The sequence below is a fragment of the Salvelinus sp. IW2-2015 genome, linkage group LG35 (assembly GCF_002910315.2).
Source record: "Salvelinus sp. IW2-2015 linkage group LG35, ASM291031v2, whole genome shotgun sequence".
Taxonomy (NCBI): domain Eukaryota; kingdom Metazoa; phylum Chordata; class Actinopteri; order Salmoniformes; family Salmonidae; genus Salvelinus; species Salvelinus sp. IW2-2015.
In genome coordinates this window covers 2,037,822-2,059,346 of record NC_036874.1, presented here as the reverse complement: position 1 = coordinate 2,059,346, position 21,525 = coordinate 2,037,822, and the positions used below count along the sequence as shown (strand labels likewise).

General features: G+C 41.4%; 1 protein-coding gene across 1 annotated transcript; it reads right to left on the bottom strand.

The window, feature by feature from the left end:
- Nucleotides 1-277: 277 nt before the first annotated feature.
- Nucleotides 278-20,620, bottom strand: kcnn4 (potassium intermediate/small conductance calcium-activated channel, subfamily N, member 4). Its single transcript, XM_023980367.2, has 4 exons — nucleotides 20,489-20,620; nucleotides 13,113-13,223; nucleotides 11,008-11,128; nucleotides 278-353 (listed from the first exon to the last, which is right to left on the bottom strand). Exons 1-4 carry the CDS (start codon nucleotides 20,597-20,599, stop codon nucleotides 319-321), a joined length of 378 nt encoding a protein of 125 aa, XP_023836135.2. The 5' UTR covers nucleotides 20,600-20,620; the 3' UTR covers nucleotides 278-318.
- Nucleotides 20,621-21,525: the final 905 nt, after the last annotated feature.

Sequence of the window (21,525 nt, the reverse complement as noted above, 5' to 3'; positions counted from 1 at the left end):
CACACACACACATATACAAACACACACAAACGGACATGCACACATGCACACACAAACGGAGACACTTATACCCACACAAAAGCACGCGCATGCATGCATGCACACACGCACTAGATACACACATACACGCACACACAAGACAAAAAAACATCACATACCAGCAGAGACATACACAGGCCTACACTTCAGCTTTCATTCATGCAAATGCACACAACATAGTAGGGTGCATTTCACAGCTCTGCCGTGAGTTGTTCTAGCCTACTGTATGGTGTGGTTGGTTTACCTTGGGCAGGTCGACCATCTCACTGGCGTAATCTCTCAGCTTCCTTTGTTTGAGGCGCAGGTGCCGGAATCTGTCCAAAACAGACAAAGGACATAGCAACATCTTAGTATGATAACGGTGTGATAGTGACCTTAAATAAATGCCTGGGCCTGAAGTGAGAAACTGTCATTACTGCCACTTCTACCCATTACAGTATAGATCTGATTGGGTAGTGTGTGCACTATAGAGGGTCCCCTTCACTGAACAATCACAACACCCCTTATACTAACAATTACACAATCCTTTGGCTTTGAGAAAAGCTGAGGTACATAATAAACAGTTGCTTCAGACTTAAACCGCCAATCAGCAATAGAAACAAGAACATAGCGTTCTCCATGCCCCTGTTTCGGTAAAAAGTTGAGGSATGGAGCTGTAGAAATGAAACCACTCACYTTCATAGACAGGGCTATGGATGCAAGAACTGACCATCCATGCTATCAAAATAGTTTTAACTATGTTTGAGGCTATATAGTGTTTGTTTACATTTACTTTGTTTCAAAACATTGGAGCATAACTAGCTTATATTTTGGGTTCTGAAGAGGCACAACAGTTGAACTTAACTGATGAGGCATTTATAAGTCATACTCTTCAAGGATCAATGGTTAGGGGAGACCYGGGTTGGTTGTCACACATTGTACTCTTGTGTGTATTTCTCAGCACTAGTATATCTAACAAGATWATTTTTTAATYTTAGGAGAAAGACCAAGGTCTTCGGTTGAAATGGGGACCCTTTTTAACCTCATATCTTATTCTAATATGGAGTTCTAAGCCATCAAACACACTCTGTCCACTTGTGACAACCAGCCACATCGTGGGGTTGGATGTCACACAGTATGTTGTTGATTTTCACAATGTTTGCTAGTAGTTTATTCATTTTGTAACCGGAAAGGAAGCAATATAACATCTTACAAATAGCCTTTCTTTGATTGAACAATATTCCTGACCAAATTCAGCATTTTATGTCGTGAGAATATCATATGACATTCTGAGTAAATGTGTATGTACGTGTGTTTAGTTAAGTTCATTAAGATCCCCATTAGCTACTGCACATGCAGCAGCTACTCTTCCTGAGGTCCACATAAAACATACAAATACATGACAAAGTACAGAACAGTTGCCCTCAGGACAGCCTCAATTCATCAAGGCATGGACTCTACTAGGTATCGAAATAATTCCCTAGGGATTCTGGCCAATGTTGACTCCAATACTTCCCACACTTGTGTCAAGTTGGCTGGATGTCCTTTGTGTGGTGGACCATTCTTGATACACAAGGGAAACTGTTGAGCGTTAAAACCCCAGCAGCGCTGCAGTTCTTGACACAAACTGATGTGCCTGGCACCTACTAACATACCCCGTTCAAAGGCACTTAAATAGTTTATCTTGCCCATTCACCCTCTGAATGGCACACATACACAATCCATGTCTCAATTGTGTCAAGTCTCCTCCCCTTCACGCTACTGATTGAAGTGAATTTAACAATTGACATCAATAAGGGATGATAGCTTTCACCTGGATTCACCTGGTTAGTCTATGCCATGGAAAGAGCGGGTGTTCTTAATGTTTGTATACTCAGTGTATATTCATATTCTTATATACAGTACAGTTAAATCAGATCTTTAGAAAGAGGAGAGGCGCTGTGATACTGTGATACAATACTGTATGTTTATTATCAGTTTTTTAAAGCTAAACTTGCTTTTTGCCTGAGTAACCTCTGGTGGCAGAGCATTCCACGATGACATGGCGTTATACATAACTAAGCAACGCATAAAATCTGTTTTTGGTTTGGGTACCGTGAAGAAAACCCATAGTGGCATGTCTGGTGGGGAATGTGTCTTTTTCAAGTGTATGCACATAGATTATACAAGTGGTTAGTCATATTGCAACACACAAATGTTTCTTCAAAAGACTAGAAGATAAGTAGTCAATTTCTCCTCAACCCTCAACCGTGAGACCATCATGCATGTTGTTGATGTTAGTTCTGTTTGTGCAGTTAAGGGCAAGGCACGCTGCTTTGTTTTGAGCCAGCTGCAGCTTTGCTAAGTCTTTCTTTGCTGAACCTGACCATAACACCAGACACAGTAATTATGACTGGACAAGATCAGAGCCTGAACAACTAGTWCAGTTGATCTTTGTGTCACAAACGKAGAACATGTTTTTATAACAACTTTGTCAATATAACTTGACTTTGATAACATACCATCCAATGTTACTCCCTGGAGTTCAGCTTCTTCAACTTGTTCAATGGTCACATCCTGGTCACATCCTGCACATCTCCAGTTGAGGTTTAGGTCTAAGAGAATGCTTTTAACCAAATACAATGCTTTTGGTTTTAGATGTATTTAAGGCCAGTTTATTGTTAATTACCCATTCTGACTGTAACTCTTTACTAAGAGCCTCAGTGAGCTCACTGGCTGTAGGTGCTTATGTGTAGAGTGTGCATTCTTGTAAACAATAGAGAATAGTAACAGCCCAAGGCAACTGCCATGATGGATACCGCACTGTACATACAGTTGAAGTCGGACGTTTACATACAGTCGTGGCCAAAAGTTTTGAGAATGACCCAAATATTAATTTTCACAAAGTTTGCTGCTTCAGTGTCTTTAGATATTTTTGTGAGATGTTACTATGGAATACTGAAGTATAATTACAAGCATTTCATAAGTGTCAAAGGCTTTTATTGACAATTACATGAAGATGATGCAAAGAGTCAATATTTGCAGTGTTGACCCTTCTTTTTCAAGACCTCTGCAATCCGCCCTGGCATGCTGTCAATGAAATTCTGGGCCAAATCCTGACTGATGACAGCCCATTCTTGCATAATCAATGCTTGGAGTTTGTCAGAATTTGTGGGTTGTTGTTTGTCCACCCGCCTCTTGAGGATTGACCACAAGTTCCCCGAGCCACTTAGTTATCACTTTTGCCTTTTGGCAAGGTGCTCCATCATGCTGGAAAAGGCATTGTTCGTCACCAAACTGTTCCTGGATGGTTGGGAGAAGTTGCTCTCGGAGGTTGTGTTGGTACCATTCTTTATTCATGGCTGTGTTCTTAGGCAAAATTGTGAGTGAGCCCACTCCCTTGGCTGAGAAGTAACCCCACACGTGAATGGTCTCAGGATGCTTTACTGTTGGCATGACACAGGACTGATGGTAGCGCTCACCTTGACTTCTCCGGACAAGCTTTTTTCCGGGTGCCCCAAACAATCGGAAAGGGGATTCATTAGAGAAAATGACTTTGCCTCAGTACTCAGCAGTCCAATCCCTGTACCTTTTGCAGAATATCAGTCTGTTCCTGATGTTTTTCCTGGAGAGAAGTGGCTTCTTTGCTGCCTTTCTTGACACCAGGCCATCCTCCAAAAGTCTTTGCCTCACTCTGCGTGCAGATGCACTCACACCTGCCTGCTGCCATTCCTGAGCAAGCTCTGTACTGGTGGTGCCCTGATCCCACAGCTGAATCAACTTTAGGAGATGGTCCTGGCGCTTGCTGGGCTTTCTTGGGCACCTTGAAGCCATCTTCACAACAATTGAACCGCTCTCCTTGAAGTTCTTGATGATCCGATAAATGGTTGATTTAGGTGGAATCTTACTGGCAGCAATATCCTTGCCTGTGAAGCCCTTTTGTGCAAAGCAATGATGACAGCATGTGTTTCATTGCAGGTAACCATGATTGACAGAGGAAGAACAATGATTCCAAGCACCACCCTCCTTTTGAAGCTTCCAGTCTGTTATTCAAACTCAATCAGCATGACAGAGTGATCTCCAGCCTTGTCCTCGTCAACACTCACACCTGTGTTAACGAGAGAATCACTGGCATGATGTCAGCTGGTCCTTTTCTGGCAGGGCTGAAATGCAGTGGAAATGGTTTTTGGGATTCAGTTCAGTTGCATGGCAAAGAGGGACTTTGAAATTAATTGCAATTCATCTGATCACTCTTCATAACATTCTGGAGTATATGCAAATTGCCATCATACAAACTGAGGCAGCAGACTTTGTGAAAATTAATATTTGTGTCATTCTCAAAACTTTTGGCCATGACTGTACACCTTAGCCAAATACATTTAAACTCAGTTTTTCACAATTCCTGACATTTAATCCTAGTAAAAATTCTGTGTTTTAGGTCAGTTAGGATCACCACTTTATTTTAAGAATGTGAAATGTCAGAATAATACTAGAGAGAATGATTTATTTCAGCTTTTATTTCTTTCATCACATTCCCAGTGGGTCAGAAGGTTACATACACTCAATTAGTATTTGGTAGCATTGCCTTTAAATTGTTTAACTTGGGTCAAATATTTCGGGTAGCCTTCCACAAGCTTCCCACAATAAGTTGAGTGAATTTTGGCCCATTCCTCCTGACAGAGCTGGTGTAACTGAGTCAGGTTTGTAGGCCTCRMTGCTCGCACACACTTTTTCAGTTCTGCCCACAAATMTTCTATAGGATTGAGGTCAGGGCTTTGTGATGGCCACTCCAATACCTTGACTTTGTTGTCCTTAATCCATTTTGKCACAACTTTGGAAGTATGCTTGGGGTCATTGTCCATTTGGAAGACCCATTTGCGACCAAGCTTTAACTTTCTGACTGATGTCTTGAGATGTTGCTTCAATATATCCACATAATTTTCCTTCCTCGTGATGCCATCTATTTTGTGAAGTGCACCAGTACCTCCTGCAGCAAAGCAACCCCACAACATGATGCTGCAGGAGGTACTGGTGCACTTCACAAAATAGATGGCATCACGAGATGCTGTGCTTCACGGTTAGGATGGTATTCTTCGGCTTGCAAGCCTCCCCCTTTTCCACCAAACATAACGATGGTCATTATGGCCAATCAGTTCTATTTCTGTTTCATCAGACCAGAGGACATTTCTCAAAAAAGTCAGATCTTTGTCCCCATGTGCAGTTGCAAACTGTAGTCTGGCTTTTTTATGGCGGTTTTGGAGCAGTGGCTACTTCTTTGCTGAGCGGCCTTTCAGGTTATGTCGATTTAGGACTTGTTTTACTGTGGATATAGATACTTTGTACCTTTTTCCTCCAGCATCTTCACAAGGTCCTATGCTGTTGTTCTGGGATTGATTTGCGCTTCTCGCACCAAAGTACATTAATCTCTAGGAGATAGAACGTGTCTCCTTCCTGAGCGCTATGACGGTTGCGTGGTCCCATGGTGTTTATACTTGCGTACTATTGTTTGTACAGATGAACGTGGTACCTTCAGACGTTTGGAAATTGCTCCCAAGGATGAACCACACTTGTGGAGGACTATAACTTTTTTTCTGGGGTCTTGGCTGATTTCTTTMGATTTTCCCATGATGTCAAGCAAAGAGGCACTGAGTTTGAAGGCAGGCCTTGAAATACATCCACAGGTACACCTCCAATTGACTCAAATTATGTCAATTATCAGAAGCTTCTAAAGTCATGACATAATTTTCTGGAATTTTCAACTTAGGCACAGTCAACTTAGTGTATGTAAACTTCTGACCCACTGGAATTCTGATACAGTGGAATTGTGATACAATTATAAGTGAAATAATCTGTCTGTAAACAATTGTTGGAAAAATTACTTGTGTCATGCACAAAGTAGATGTCCTAACCGACTTGCCAAAACTATAGTTTGTTAACAAGAAATGTGTGGAGTGGTTGAAAAACTAGTTTTAATGACTCCAACCTAAGTGTATGTAAACTTCCGACTTCAACTGTATCTGATGTTGGAGAAGCTTCCATTGAAGAATACTCTCTGAGTTCTATTTGATTAGTAACTCTCAAACCGTATAATGGCAGGTGATGTAAATCCACAACACCTTTTTTCAATACAAATGATGATCAATAACATCAAAGGCTGCACTGAAATCTAATAATAGAGCTCCAACTATCATCTTACTATCCATTTATTTTAGCCAATCATCAGCCATCTTAGTCAGTGCAGTACAAGTTGAGTGCCCTTCCCTATATGCACACTGAAAGTCAGTAGTTAACTTGTTCTTTGAAAAATCGCATAGCATTTGTTCAAACACAATTTTATCCATCTGTTTACAAAGAACAGGCTGCAAACTGATTGGGCATCTGTTACAGCCAGTAAAGGTTGCTTTACTATTATTAGGTACTGGAATTACTTTATCTTCCTTCCACGCCTGTGGACACACACTCCTTTAGCCTTTGGTTAAAGACATGGCAAATAGGGGTGGCAATACAGTCTGCTACTATTCTCAATTGCTTCCCATATTGGTTGTCTATACCTGGTGACGTATCCTTTTTGATGGATACCAATAGTTTTTCCACCTCTTCCGCATGTAACGGATGTGAAATGGCTAGCTAGTTAGCGGGTACGCGCTACTAGCGTTTCAATCAGTTACGTCACTTGCTCTGAAACCTAGAAGTAGTGTTGCACCTTGCTCTGCAAGGGCCGCGGCCTTTGTGGAGCGATGGGTAACGATGCTTCGTGGTCGACCGTTGTTGATGTGTGCAGAGGATCCCTGGTTCGCGCCCGTGTCGGGGCGAGGGGACGTACTAAAGTTATACTGTTACACGCACAAACTTGACCAAATTCAAAACAGCAATCATTCTCTTTCATTATTAGATCTTCAATACAATAATATGATGGTTCACTGTTCAATGTTGTAATTTCACTTCTCAGTTTGTCTACTTTACCAGTGAAATAGTCACTGAAACGATTGGCTATATCAAAAGGTTTTGTTAGAAATGACGCATCAACCTCAAATTATTATTTTGTTCTGCCCAGAATATAATTTAACGTAACAAATCATTTTTATGTGGGTGTGTGTTAGAAAAAATATGTGTGTGAGAAGGGAGCTCTTTATAGCACAATAACTAAAGAGCTTGGGATGTAATGGAGCTGATAGCGACAACCTACTTCACATTCCATGTGACAACCATCCCCAACAGTTATCACATTATTTGACCTAGGAACTCAGAAATAGGTTTGAAATATAGCCCTCCCTTTCCTATTTTCAACAAACATAATTGTTCATAGATACTCCCAAAATTCAAACATTTACAAAGAAAGCACCAATCTATTTTTTTTTTTTACTTTCACCTATGACATATGACATTTGACACCTATGACACCTATGACATTTCACCTAGACATACATTCCCCTCACCTCAATGTTTTGTCATGCTGACATGAATTGACCAGGTGGTTGAGTTCTTTCAAAGAATTCACACATGTTAACCTTAAATATAGTGTATTACACAGTGCCATTGACATTGGGAGTAATTAGCACTGTGACAACCAAATTGTGAGACAACCAACCCCAGTCCCCTGGGGAGACTGGATGTAGCATCTGCAGGTTGACCCTTTAAGTTTATCGTGTTTGGCTCTTAGATACTGTCAATAACTCAACATCCAGGAGCCCTGCTTTGTGTTCAGAATGGGTAGATTGGAGAAATATCTGTTGCTCCAATGTTTTCGACGTTTAGGGTTGGGGAAAAAAACTACATTTAGATTCTAAGCTGGATGAAACCAGAACTGCCCCAGAATAAGAAAAACAGAAACCAGTATTGCAGGGAACTTCCATCAAGCACTCATGTGCACTAAAATGTCCTAGTGGGGATGCCAGAGCCAAAGAACCGATGCATAAAAACCTTGAAAAAGTAAAAGCAAAATGAGTTTCTAAATAGTAACTTAAAACTTCTTCAGGCTGCAAGCCCGACATCGGGATCAATATGACAACAGCCACTGCAAGTGCAGGGCGCGAAATTCAAAATCTATTTTTGTAAAATATTTAACTTTCACACATTAACAAGTCCAATACAGCATTTGAAAGATAAACATCTTGTCAATCCAGCCAACATGTCCGATTTTTTAAATGTTTTACAGAGAAAACACCACATATATTTATGTTAGGTCACCACCAAATAAAAAAAGAGGACAGACATTTTCATAGCACAAGTAGGATGCAAGTAGCATGCACAAGCCAACCTAACTAACCTAGAACCAACCTAAATAACCTAGAAAAAACTACCTCAGATGACAGTCCTATAACATGTTACACAATAAATCTATGTTTTGTTAAAAAAAAATGCATATTTTAGCTATAAATCAGTTTTACATTACTGCTACCATCTTAGCCACCATCATAGCTACATCAGAAATCGCACGGCAGTAGCCAGAGAAAACAGACACCAACGTCAACACTAATTTCACATCAGAAAAGATTTCAGAGAAATATATGGTGGATAGCTAATGAAAGAGAAAGACTTGTGAATACAGACAATATTCAGATTCTTTAAATGTTTTACAGCGAAAACACCACATATATTCATGTTAGCTCACCACCAAATACAAAAATAGAGACAGATATTTTTCACAGCACCGGTAGCATGCAGCTAGCATGCAAAGCCAACCTAACTAACCTAGAACTAACCTAATAACCTAGAAAAAACTCCCTCAGATGACAGTCCTATAACATGTTACACAATAAATCTATGTTTTGTTCGAAAAAGTTGAATATTTAGCTATAAATCAGTTTTAATCATTACTGCTACCATCTTAGCCACCATCATAGCTACAGTCAGAAATCGCACGGCAGTAGCCAGAGAAAACAGACACCAACGTCAACTACTAATTTCACATCAGAAAAGATTTCAGAAAAATATATGGTGGATAGCTAATGAAAGAGAAGATCTCTTGGAATACAGACAATATTTCCGATTTCTGAAGTGTTTTACAGCGAAAACACAATATATCGTTATATTAGCTTACTACAATAGCTAACACACAGCAGCATTGATTCTAGTCAAACGCTAGCGAAGCACAGTTCGACAGATATATGAAAAAGCATCCCAAATTGGGTCCTTATCTTTGTTGATTTCCATCAGAATGTTCTCCAAAGGGTCCTTTGTTCAGAACCGTGTTCATTTGGACCTAGAACGAACGATGTCCCTGTTGAATTAGCATGACACACTGGCCATGCCGTGCTAACCTCTCCGTCTTGACAAAATTCTTGCGTCGCATCACGTCTAAAGTCCAGAATAAATTTCAATAATATAATTAAAGTATATTGAAAAAACATACTTTAGGATGATTTTGTGACATGTATCAAAGAAAATCGAAGCTGGAGGTCATATTCACCTATAACGAGTGTTTTCCAGGAGCGCAGTCCAGTTCCTACCTCGCGCCCAGAAAAAAATATAAAGTGCGCACTTATCACTCAAAGAGGTTCTTTTCAGTCCCTGACAGAGATAATCAAGTCATTTTTTTCTCTCACTTCCGCATGACAACCCGGGGAAGATGTGTGACGTGTTTGTACAGTCCTAAGTGCCAAGGCCTTTTATAGAGAGTATCTTGAAGAGAGACATAGCTTCTTGGAAATGTCACTTTTTACAGAAAATGGGCTGTAAAAAGAGTTATGTTTCACTTAGAAAAATAATTAAACCTGTTTAGAAACTAGAAGGTGTTTTCTATCCAAAGGTAATAAATAATATGCATATTGTACGAGGCAAGAATTGAGTACGAGGCCGTTTGAAATGGCCACCTCTTTCCACTGCTTATACTTACTGCTGATTTTTGAGCCATAAGAGGTTTTTAAACTGTTTGGCTCTGTCTCCATTCCAAGGTGCTGGAAGTGCCTCCTCATGCTTCTTCCACCATGTATTTAAAGTGGGTCTGCTAACTGTACAACAAGAAATGTAACCCCTCCACCCTAACAGGCATACTCTCTCTCTCCCACACACATGCACATACACACATGCACACACACCACAGTATTATGAAGTCCTGCTACCTGATAATGACTCACACATTCACACGTCTAAGCTTCCTTGATCTCCAGTGAAAGAAATCAGGCAACCCCACACCTCACTCCACTTGTTATTAGCAGGAAGGCTAGGATACATATAGTCAAACATCATGGATGAACAACAATGAAAGTAGACATGGGGAAGCAGGCAGAGGACGTCAAAGTTCCCAAGTGCTATTATGGAGAAGGAGCTGTCATTCAGGATGTTTTTTTTGTCAAACACAAGCAGTTTTTTGTAACTTTTCCGGTGTTTCTTAGTTGTGATTTGACTTCACATGATGGAAGTTCCTTTTCTTCTGAATTCCGTGTCAAATAAATGTTTCACTGTTTGTCAGATGTCCAGTTATTTTAGTCATGAGAGCTTTTTGTAAGAGTGAGACTATGTGTATGCTTTACTCTATTCTAAATTCAAACTGTAGTATTGTCAGTGAATGTATCCATTTGATTGATGTCTAAAGTCAATTTTAGATAGTGGCCTAATCTTTTACCGAAGGGGTGGAGTACCAAACTTGTTTTGCTGGACCGTAGCATCCAAAAAAATAGACTCAGTTCAGTGTTGCAAAAGAGTTAATGACCCATAAAACCATCACAACACACACACACACACAACAACACCCACACACACACACACACACACACACACACACACACACACACACACCAACACACCACACACACACACACACACACACACACACACACACACACACACACACACACACCACACACACACACACACCACACACTTTAGACGGCTTATGTGTTCTGAACGCGTCTCTAAAAGTATTGCTATTCTTCTGTCTTCCAGTGTTCTGCAGAACAAATCTAGTAGAGATGAGATGTGTCAAGAAACCTGAAGATGCATATAGTAGAGGACAAACTGATGGCCTACTCCCATCTGAAATACAAAGGTTAAACTGTGATGAGGACTTACACTCTGATGGCCTCCAGTAGGCACCTCTGGTGTCTGCGGTGCTCTCCACTGTTTCCCTGGTCAGGTTGGTGCGGTGCAGCAGCCAACACTCCCTCAGCACATTGGCAGCAGCATGGCGGATCTGGGACAGACAGAGTGCCAACATCAAGACCCAGTCAATCAAACCTGCAGCCCTAACGTGTACGTGTGTAACACACACTCCTTTGTACAGAATGACTGTCAAGCTGGAGATAAGAGTATATGGAACGGTGATGCATTAAGCTAACACTCATGCTTATGGCAGGATTAAGTTATAAAGAATACAGCACTAACCTGAAGGTTAGCCATCATGGGAGAATGTTTAATCATGGTGCCATCATGGGAGCATGTTTATATCATGGTGCCATCATGGGAGAATGTTTATGTCATGGTGCCATCATGGGAAATGTTTATATCATGGTGCCATCATGGGAGAATGTTTATGTCATGGTGCCATCATGGGAGAATGTTTATATCATGGTGCCATCATGGGAGAATGTTATGTCATGGTGCCATCATGGGAGCATGTTTATTTGCTGATTAAACTGCTGTTATGAAAGTGAGAGGTGTCCATGTGTTAACGTTGATGAAAACAATGTTGCCTAGTGCAGAACTGGGTCAGGCGGGATGGGCTGTACACTAATGTTTGCTACACGGCGGTGTTTGCTAAAAACACAAACGGATGTACACGTACCCGTCATACAGGGAAAAATATTTGAGGATGTGAATAGGCATCAGTGGGCCATATGTTGGTTACGGAAACATATTCCTCTTGTTTCTCTTTGATTCTATTCATGTCTGCTATCCTTCCTGACGAGGACACCGTAACTGCCCTGCTATCTGAGCTTGGTGATGTCACTACAGCCGGGCCTTGTCTTGTGTTGTCCTCTGTGTGGGGTTATTATTAGGGGCCGTCAGGGGCCGTGCCCAGATGTCTTTCCTTATTCTTCCTGTCAACGTAAATCAGGGCAATGACGGACAACTCCGCAGGGACGCACACACACCAAACAACTACAAACAGACATAAGGATGCACCCAGTGAGAGGATGTGTTCAGTGCCAGGGAGGAAGTGGTTATATCCTCAGCCGACCTACAACCTCACATCCTCACACTGACAACACACTGCAGCCTGCAGCCAGGTATAGCCTACACCCTACACTGCCAACCTAGRGCTCAGCTAATGCTCAATCAGGTCAGTGGATTTCAAAGAATCCTGCCATACACTACTWACATATTAGAGAATGATGGATATTGGGGAATGGATATGGAAATCATGCTAGCATCTTCCGTTGTGCTCGTTTATTTTCAGGTTGTTGATTCTCCTTCCCGGCGATAAGCAAACAGATGGATCCTGTCCGAGGCTTCAACATGAAGTAACCCCTCACCAACAAACGCTTGCTCACTGTGTCCTCAGTTACGGCAGTGAGTACACACACACGACACACACATCATCTTATCCAGTTTCCTGTCGGTCCGAGCTCCCCATCCTGGACTGACACAAGTTACTTTCCTGACAGGGACACGATTATTTCCTCCTTTTGACGCCTTTTGGAGGCTATTAAGAGATTGGCGGACCCCACCTCCCAAGCCCTCCACCCCCCCAGTCCTTTTCCCACACTATCCTGTCCTCTGGAATGGCCTATTTAAGGAAAAAATAATATTATAAAAAGACTCCAAAATCATAACACGCGTGCAACGTGGAAAATATCGCTGCATCCACCCAGAAGGCCTCATCTGTTGTGTCAAGGGTTTTGTTTTTCTTGTGAGACTGAGGGAACCTTTGAAGGGAGCTGGCTGCTACCAGTTATCAATGCAGGACAGTGGTTTGGATCTTCACAGTATGTTTTTCTTATCATTCAGTTATTGGAAATATGGGGATAAATGACTCCTTGAACTGAGAGACACCCACAACATGTTCATTCATTACTGTCATTATAGAGCCAGGTATTTTTACTGACCATGTGACCACCTGACCAGGAAAAACTCCCAGCCCTTGTAAAGGTTAGAACTAGGGCCCAGAGTTTTCCTGACTAGGTGGACACATGGTATATGGAAAAACTCTGGTGCAGTCATTCTCCTCGTCTCACCCGCTTGGAGATCTGGATGTCCATCATGAAGAAGTGCACGTGTTTCTCTCCTTTGTTCAGCGCCAGCTTCTTGGTCATGACGGCCACCAGCATGGCGGTACAGGCCACACCCTATTGACAAACACACAGACAGCCACACCACCGTCACTATGGTTACCACCATCGCCGTTTGTCATCCTCCTCGTGTCCTCTTGTGACCCGTAAGAGCGGGAGTCAGTCGGAATTCACAAAATGATCATGTCAACATTCAAAATCAGCCCTATAGCTTCAGGTCTGTTTGGCCAACATCAAGATAGATATCGTAATTCCTTTTCAAGAAGTTATGACATAGTTGTGACTTGCTATAACTTGAACAAATAGGGTGGGCCTATTTTGCCTATTTCGCCTAATAATACTAGTTACATGGAATTGACCTTATGCTTATGTGAGCGTGAAATGGTTAATCATATGCCACTGTGCCACTGATATAGTAGTATAGAGAACAACTAAATGCTGACGAATGCTCAGGAACCCCACAGAGTGAATCAGAGTGACTTGGCACTAAAAGTGACTATATTTCAGTGTGGTACAATAGTCTCAACACACTAATTCTGACTGTGTAATCTTAGACTACAATTCTAACCTATGGGGGAGATTTAACATAGTTAATTTACCATTGAGTGCAATTTTATATCAATATGTACTGTAATTGCACAAAGCTCAAAGTTGTACCAATGTGTATCTACCTACAACGTAATTGCATTGTACCTGCCAGTGTAATTACTGTGGAAATACAGTACATGGTTTTAGAGACACAGTGTAATCATATCATTTAAAGATTAGACTTGTTTGAAAATGAAGACCAATTTTTACCTGTTTCCCTTCCCTTGTTTGCATTAGTAAAAGAGAGAGAGAGAGATCAAAGTCTGATAAAAAAAGAACAATCATATTAGCATGCACGCCAAGGCTCACAATGAAACACGGGTTACAGTCTGGTCACAGAGATAATGCTAAGAGCCATTCGGATGGATAAATCACAAATCCTGCACTAGTCCCCTGTCCCCTCCTAAGAGCTCCCAAAATACTCTGCTGGCTTCCTAACATCAACCAACCCACTCACTGGTACTGGGATGGACATGGGCATGACTTGAACCAAAGATTCTGTGTGAATTTGCCCCGGTGTAATCTGGGAATTTTGAGAGACACAACATCCTTCCCAGGGATCCATCCACACCCCAGTGATAGGATGTGTGACGAGCACGCTGCTCTGCTCACCTCCCCAACACAGCTGGGACACTACCAGAGAGGGCAGGCCAGCCCAGGATAGAGGTGTTGAGCCTAGGGGTCATTGACAGCCGAGCACTACAGGTGTGAGTACTGCTTCACTCATTGTCCTAGAGAGCTGCCCTGTTGGGAGTAGGAAACTCTTTTTTTTTTCTCAAGTCATTCATAGGTTGGCACGCCCTCCTGTTCCAGTAGTGCCAAGGCTATAAACTACCTAAAAATGGAAATGGTGGAAAGTTTCCCTTTAAAAAGGGGAAAGCTTATAAAAACAAGGGGAGAGGGAGAGAAAGAGGAGTGAAGGATAATTTTCCACTGTGTCAGGGAGGTGTCTCGGCCTGGCTCCCGCCCCTCTGCCGGTCTTGTGACTCTCCGCCGCTTATCTACTCGGATCGGAAACGGACAGAGCTAAGGTGAGGCAGAGAGCCAAGTCCTTACAGCCCAACAAGCAGAAAACACCCAGATACCTCCCTCCCTCTCCCTGTACTAGTCACATGGCCCAAAACCCTTCAAAGTGCAAGATCCTGTTGGTAGCATGTATGAGAAACCTGTCCCCTGCATGTCCCCTTATGATATATGGGAAAACCTGCAAGTTTGTGGAAGTGTGAAGTCCTTGGAGTCATTGTGCAAAACATTCTGCAGTGGGACGAACAAATCGATTCAATGATTCGCAAGGAAGCAAAAAGTTCTTCCTACGTCGACTTAAAATATTTAACATGCCACAAATGGACCTGGTAGCCATCTACATGGGCTATGTTCAACCCTGCCTAGAGTATATTGCAACAGCTTGGCACAGCTCCTTGACTCAAGCCCTCTCTGAACAACTCAAACCCATACAGAAGCGTGTTTGCAGAACCATCCCTGGCACGGCATATCCTGGAACAACAATGCTCTGACGTCACTATCACTGCCCTCACTTCATGAGAGAAGAGAGAAACTGTACCTTGACTTTCCTTTTTCCCTGTTCAAGACCCCCTTCAGGAACAGTTACCCGTCTGCCGAGGACAAGTGTCAGACAGATTCACCTGCTCTCTATTCCACATGCCAGGACTGAGAAATATAAAAAGTTGCCCATTCCATACCAATGTACAGTACCAGTCAAAAGTTTGGACACACCTTCTCATTCCAGGGTTTTTCTTTATTTTACTATTTTCTACATTGTAGAATAATAGTGAAGAAATCCAAAATTTGAAATAACACATGAAATCATGTAGTAACCAAAAAAGTGTTAAACAAATCAAAATATATTTTATATTTGAAATTCTACAAAGTAGCCACCCTTTGCATCGATGACAACTTTGCACACACTTGGCATTCTCTCAACCAGCTTCATGAGGTAGTCACCTGAAATACATTTCACTTAACAGGTGTGCCTTGTTAAAATGTATTTGTGGAATTTCTTTCCTTCTTTATTTTGTTTGAGCCAATCAGGTGTATTATTGGGTGGTATGGGTGGTTTTAGGAAGATCGCCCTATTTGGTAAAAAAAATAATAATTATGGCCAGAACAGCTCAAATAAGCAAAGAGAAACGACAGTCCATCATTACTTTAAGACATGAAGATCAGTCAATGCGGAACATTTCAATACGTTTCTGCAAGTGCAGTCGCAAAAACCATCAAGTGCTATGACGAATGGCTCTCATTGTCAGTTTTGTTCTTGATCATGTCTTGTCCCTGTGCTTCCCTCTGCTGGTCTTATTAGGTTTTCCCTCTTTCTCTCTCTCTCTCTCCTCCTCCTCTCTCCCTCTCCCGCTCTCTCTCTCTATCGTTCCGTTCCTGCTCCCAGCTGTTTCCTCATTCTCCTAACGACCTCATTTACTCTTTCACACCTGTCCCCTATTTTGCCCTCTGATTAGAGTCCCTATTTCTCCTCTGTTTTCCGCTTCTGTCCTTGTCGGTTCTTGTTTGATGTTTGCTGTTCCTGTGTCCTTGTTCCGCCTGTCGTGTTCTTTGCCTTCTTCAGATGCTGCGTGTGAGCAGGTGTCTATGTCAGCTACGGCCAGTGCCTTCCTGAAGCGACCTGCAGTCTGTGGTCGCGTCTCCAGTCGTTCCTCTCTATTGACGAGAGGATTTCAGTTTCCTGTTTTGGATTTACCATTGATTATATCCAGGAGAATCATTATTTGTTTTAATACTGGAATAAAGACTCTGTTACTATTACGTCGCTTTTGGGTCCTCATTCACCAGCATAACACTCATGAGGACCGCCACAGGAAAGGAAGACCCAGAGTTACCTCTGCTGCAGACGATAAGTTATTAGAGTTACCAGCCTCAGAAATTGCTGCCCAGATAAATCCTTCACAGAGTTCAAGTACAGACACATCTCAACATCAACTGTTCAGAGGAGACTGCGTGAATCAGGCAAATTCATAGTTGAATTGCTGCAAGAAACCACTACTAAAGGACACCAATAATAAGAAGAGACTTGCTTGGGCAAAGAAACACGAGCAATGGTCATTAGACCGGTGGAATCTGTCCTTTGGTCGGATGAGTCCAAATTTGCGATTTTGGTTCCAACTGACGTTTCTTTTGTGAGACGCAGAGTAGGTGAACGTATGATCTCCGCATGTGTGGTTCCCCCGTGACGCATGGAGGAGGAGGTGGGATGGTGTGGGGGTGCTTTGCTGGTGACACTGTCTGTGATTTATTTAGAATTCAAGGCACACCTAACCAGCATGGCTCCACAGCATTCTGCATCGATATGCCATCCCATCTGATTTCCACTTAATGGACTATAATTTGTTTTTCAACAGGACAATGACCCACACACCGCTCCAGGCTGTGTAAGGGCTATTTGACCAAGAAGGAGAGTGATGGAGTGCTGCATCAGATGACCTGGCCTCCACAATCACCCAACCTCAACCTAATTGAGATGGTTTGGGATGAGTTGCACTGCAGAGTGAAGAAAAAGCAGCCAACAAGTGCTCAGCATATGTGGGAACTCCTTCAAGACTGTTAGAAAAGCATTCCAGGTGAAGCTGGTTGAGAGAATGCCAAGAGTGTGCAAAGCTGTCATCACGGCAAAGGGTGGCTACTTTGAAGAATCTCAAATATAAAATATATTCAGATTTGTTAAACACTTTTTTGGTTACTACATGCTTCCATTTGTGTTATTTCATAGTTTTGATGTCTTCCCTATTATTCTACAATGTAGAAAATAGTAAAAAATAAAGACTATCCCTTGAATAAGTAGGTGTGTCCAAACTTTTGACTGGTACTGTCGAAAATATTAAAAATAAAGAAAATCCCTTGAATGAGTAGGTGTGTCCAAACGTTTGACTGGTACTGTATATTAACGAAACAAAACTTTGAGTCTCCTGAATGTACATATTGTCTTGAATTTCTCTTGTGATTTCAACTTGAACGTTTTGTTGTGTATGTATTGTAATATCCAATAAACTTTGATTTGATTGACTGCCATGTGGATATGAGTAAAAATTAAATCTCCCTCTACCTCTCTCTCTACTTCTCACTCTGCATCTCTCTGTCTCCCTTGCCCTTTCCCTCTACGTCTCACTCTCCCTCTACCTCTGCATCTCCCTCTGCATTCCACTCTCCCTCACTCTCCTTTTCACTCCCCCACTCCCTCTTACCATCTTCCACCCCCTCCAACCTCCCACCTCTCACTCTCCCTTTACTCTCCATCTCTCTCCATCTCCTTCTCAAATATTCTTCCATTGTAAAAACCTATCAACTCTTTGTACTCAGCATCAACCTACTTAACTGAGATATTGGCCTATATTCTTACTGGTGAGGGTCCATTGTTTAGTAAACAATGGCAGTTGAATATGACAATATATCATAGTGAAACTCCTTTGTTCTTTTCTATGACAGAACAACACCTGAAGTGTATTATTTAATGTCATTTCCATGGCACCCAGACTGCTTGAACATAAGCTCTTTCACAAATTTCAAATATGCTTACAGTGCTTCAAATTAGCTTTTTTTCTACTGCGTGTACCTTTCTTACCAGTGGGTGTAACCAAAGTGTTTGAGTCACAGACATAACAATACATGCGTCAATAACCACACCGCTTTCGTTGTTCGACAAGAGAAAGGTCATATGTTATCATGTAGAGCACATTGGGGCTGCATTCTGTAAGAAACGTGCTATAAAAATAAAGTTCAATATTATCATGCCTGTACTCTCTGAGTTCACCCATAAAACCATTAAACTCACTGTAACCTTTCACATCTCCCACCTCTGCTCAGTGCAAGACATCTACATAACAACTACTCCAATGTTGTGTGTGTGTGTGTGTGTGTGTGTGTGTGTGTGTGTTGTGTGTGTGTGTGTGTGTGTGTGTGTGTGTGTGTGTGTGTGTGTGTGTGTGTGTGTGTGTGTGTGTGTGTGTGTGTGTGTGTTGTGTGTGTGTGTGCGTGTGTGCGTGCGTGCGTGCGTGCGTGCGGTGCGTGATGAAGAGATCCTAGTACCAGAGAATCACTTCTCTGACCCATAAACAACCAAGACATCATCAGGCATTCTCCCCTGAACATGTCATATACAGGCTGACCGTGGGGAAAACAATAATAAAATAATATTACACTGGTACAGTAGTGTTAAATTTTCAGAATAGAATAGAAAAGCTTCAATATGAAAACTACAGCTACTGTACTTTAAGACATCATAGCATGCACTGGCAACACACAGGGGGCACATGCTGTAGTGTAGGACATTGTAAGAATGCCATCATGGAAAATAATAGAGAAAGAAGCCAAAACAAGAGAGATCGATGGGAGTAGCGACAGGCAAACAATGAGTCAGTAGCAACAGTACTGTACATGGCATGCTCTCTGCATGTACCCAGCAACTAGCCGCCAGCATCAAAGTCATTATTGGGACTGGGTGGCACCAAGCACCACTGTATTTCTACTGTAAGTAAATAACTTTCTGCAGCCACTTCAACGTAATAGGTACTTACAAAACAACCAACTAGAAAGCACTGTCTAGTGTTTCAGTTTCCCTCTATTCTTCTTCATTTGATCACCCTGTTGCAGAATAACCTTCCTGCAATGCAGTGTATTTGAGGTTTTAAAAGGCTTCTGAAGTTTGTAATTTCCACCTTGAAATTTCAGACATGATTTTCCCTTACGAAAAATGTATCAACCCTTACAAAAATGTCCATTAATTATAATCCATATAGTAATTCACATTTCCTGTTGCTGCAGGATTATTTTCCTGCTGTAGAAAACGGGCAAAAATTTTGATCATACTTCTGTACACCTGCAGAGACATGGAGCCATGTACAGTACATGTACAGTTCCTTGCAGAATTATTCATCACCCTTGTTGTTTTTCCTATTTTGTTGCATTACAACCTCAAATTTAAATTAATTTTTATTTGGATTTCATGTAATGGACATACACAAAATATTGCAATTTGGTGAAGTGAAATGAAAAAAATATATTGTTTCAAAAAAATTCTAAAAATAAAAAACTGAAAAGTGGTGCGTGTACATATATTCACCCCCTTTGCTATGAAGCCCCTAAATAAGATCTGGTGCAACCAATTACCTTCAGAAGTCATATAATTAGTTAAATAAAGTCCACCTGTGAACAATCTAAGTGTCACATGATCTCAGTATATACAGTTGAAGTCGGAAGTTTACATACACTTCGGTTGGAGTCATTAGAACCGGTTTTTCAACCACTCCACGAAGTTCTTGTTAACGAATTATAGTTTTGGCAAGTCGGATAGGACATCTACTTTGTGCATGACACAAGTAATTTTTCCAACAATTGTTTACAGACAGATTATTTCACTTATAATTCACTGTATCACAATTCTTATTTCTTGTTATTTTCACAATAAAAAATATTTTGGATCTTCAAAGTGGTAGACATGTTGTGTAAATCAAATTATACAAACCCCCCAAAAATATATTTTATTTCAAGGATGTAAGGCAACAAAATAGGAAAAATGCCAAGGGGGGTGAATACTTTCGCAAGCCTCTGTATGTTATTTAGCCTGTCTACTTTACAGTAATGTTCTGCTTTAAAAAGCCATTGTAACCTTTAAGATACAGGCTTAATCATGCTTTGACACTCAGGCTTTTATTTTCCCTATGTCTCCATATTCCCCTCCCCATATAGTTACCATGACTCCATATAGTTACCATGACTCCGGTGAAGAGGCACACCACTTTGCCACAGCTGGTTTTGGGGGACACGTCCCCGTATCCCACTGTGAGGAAGGTGATGGCAATGAGCCAGAGAGCCGTGTCCATACGACCAGTCTCCTCCTGTGTCTGCCTGTAGAGGGCCACACACCCTGGGGTCACTCACTACATACACAGATACATATGTCTTACATGAAGATATTCATAGATTTTATCGATATTATATAGACATTACATTACTAACAAGATCAGACKAATGGGTAAGACAAAAACAGAGATATATTAAGTTGGCAAATCTGATTGTCAAGAACTCCAGTCACCCAAGTCATAGACTGTTCTCTCTGCCATCGCACCGTAAGCGGTACCAGAGCACCAAGTCTAGGTCCAAAAGCCTCCTTAACAGCTTCTACCCCCAAGCCATAAGACTGTTTTACAATTAATCATTGATTGTACACTGCTGCTTCTCGCTGTTTATTATCTATGCATAGTCACTTTAACCCTACCTACATGTACAAATTACTTCGTCTAACCTGTACCCCCGCATATTGACTCGGTACCAGTACCCCCTGTATACAGCCTCATTATTGTTATTTTAGATTTTTTTACTTTAGTTTATTTAGTAGATCTTTTCTTAACTCTATTTTCTTAAAACTGCATTTTTGGTTAAGGGCTTGTAAGGAAGGATTTCACGGTAAGGTCTACACCTGTTGTATTCGACGCTTGTGACAAATAAAATTTGATTCGTTTTGTTTTGAGATTTAGAATCTTTATGGGCAACCAAAGATCCAAGCGTTGTAGTTACAGTTAGACTGTGATTATCTGTTTATCTGTCAGTGGCTGTGGGGTCAGGGAAGGTCCTGTTTCAATTCCAGGAAAGAGAAAATGGAAGTTGAATTGTCTGGACAGATGGTGAAATTGARTCAAAAATGGGCTGACTTTTGTAAGTTGTTGTTTTCTCAGAATCTATTTCAAAACCATTAAAAATTCAGTGTTCATCTTAAGTATTCTATTGCCTACAGGGAAGTTATAATGCA

Excerpts from the sequence above, each read along its gene's own strand:
- kcnn4 (XM_023980367.2), bottom strand. The coding sequence starts at position 20,599 with ATGGACACGGCTCTCTGGCTCATTGCCATCACCTTCCTCACAGTGGGA. Across the intron at positions 13,224-20,488 it reads GCCTCTTCACCGGAGTCATG|GGTGTGGCCTGTACCGCCAT; the intron begins GTAACTATATGG and ends GTTTGTCAATAG. Across the intron at positions 11,129-13,112 it reads ACATCCAGATCTCCAAGCGG|ATCCGCCATGCTGCTGCCAA; the intron begins GTGAGACGAGGA and ends TGTCTGTCCCAG.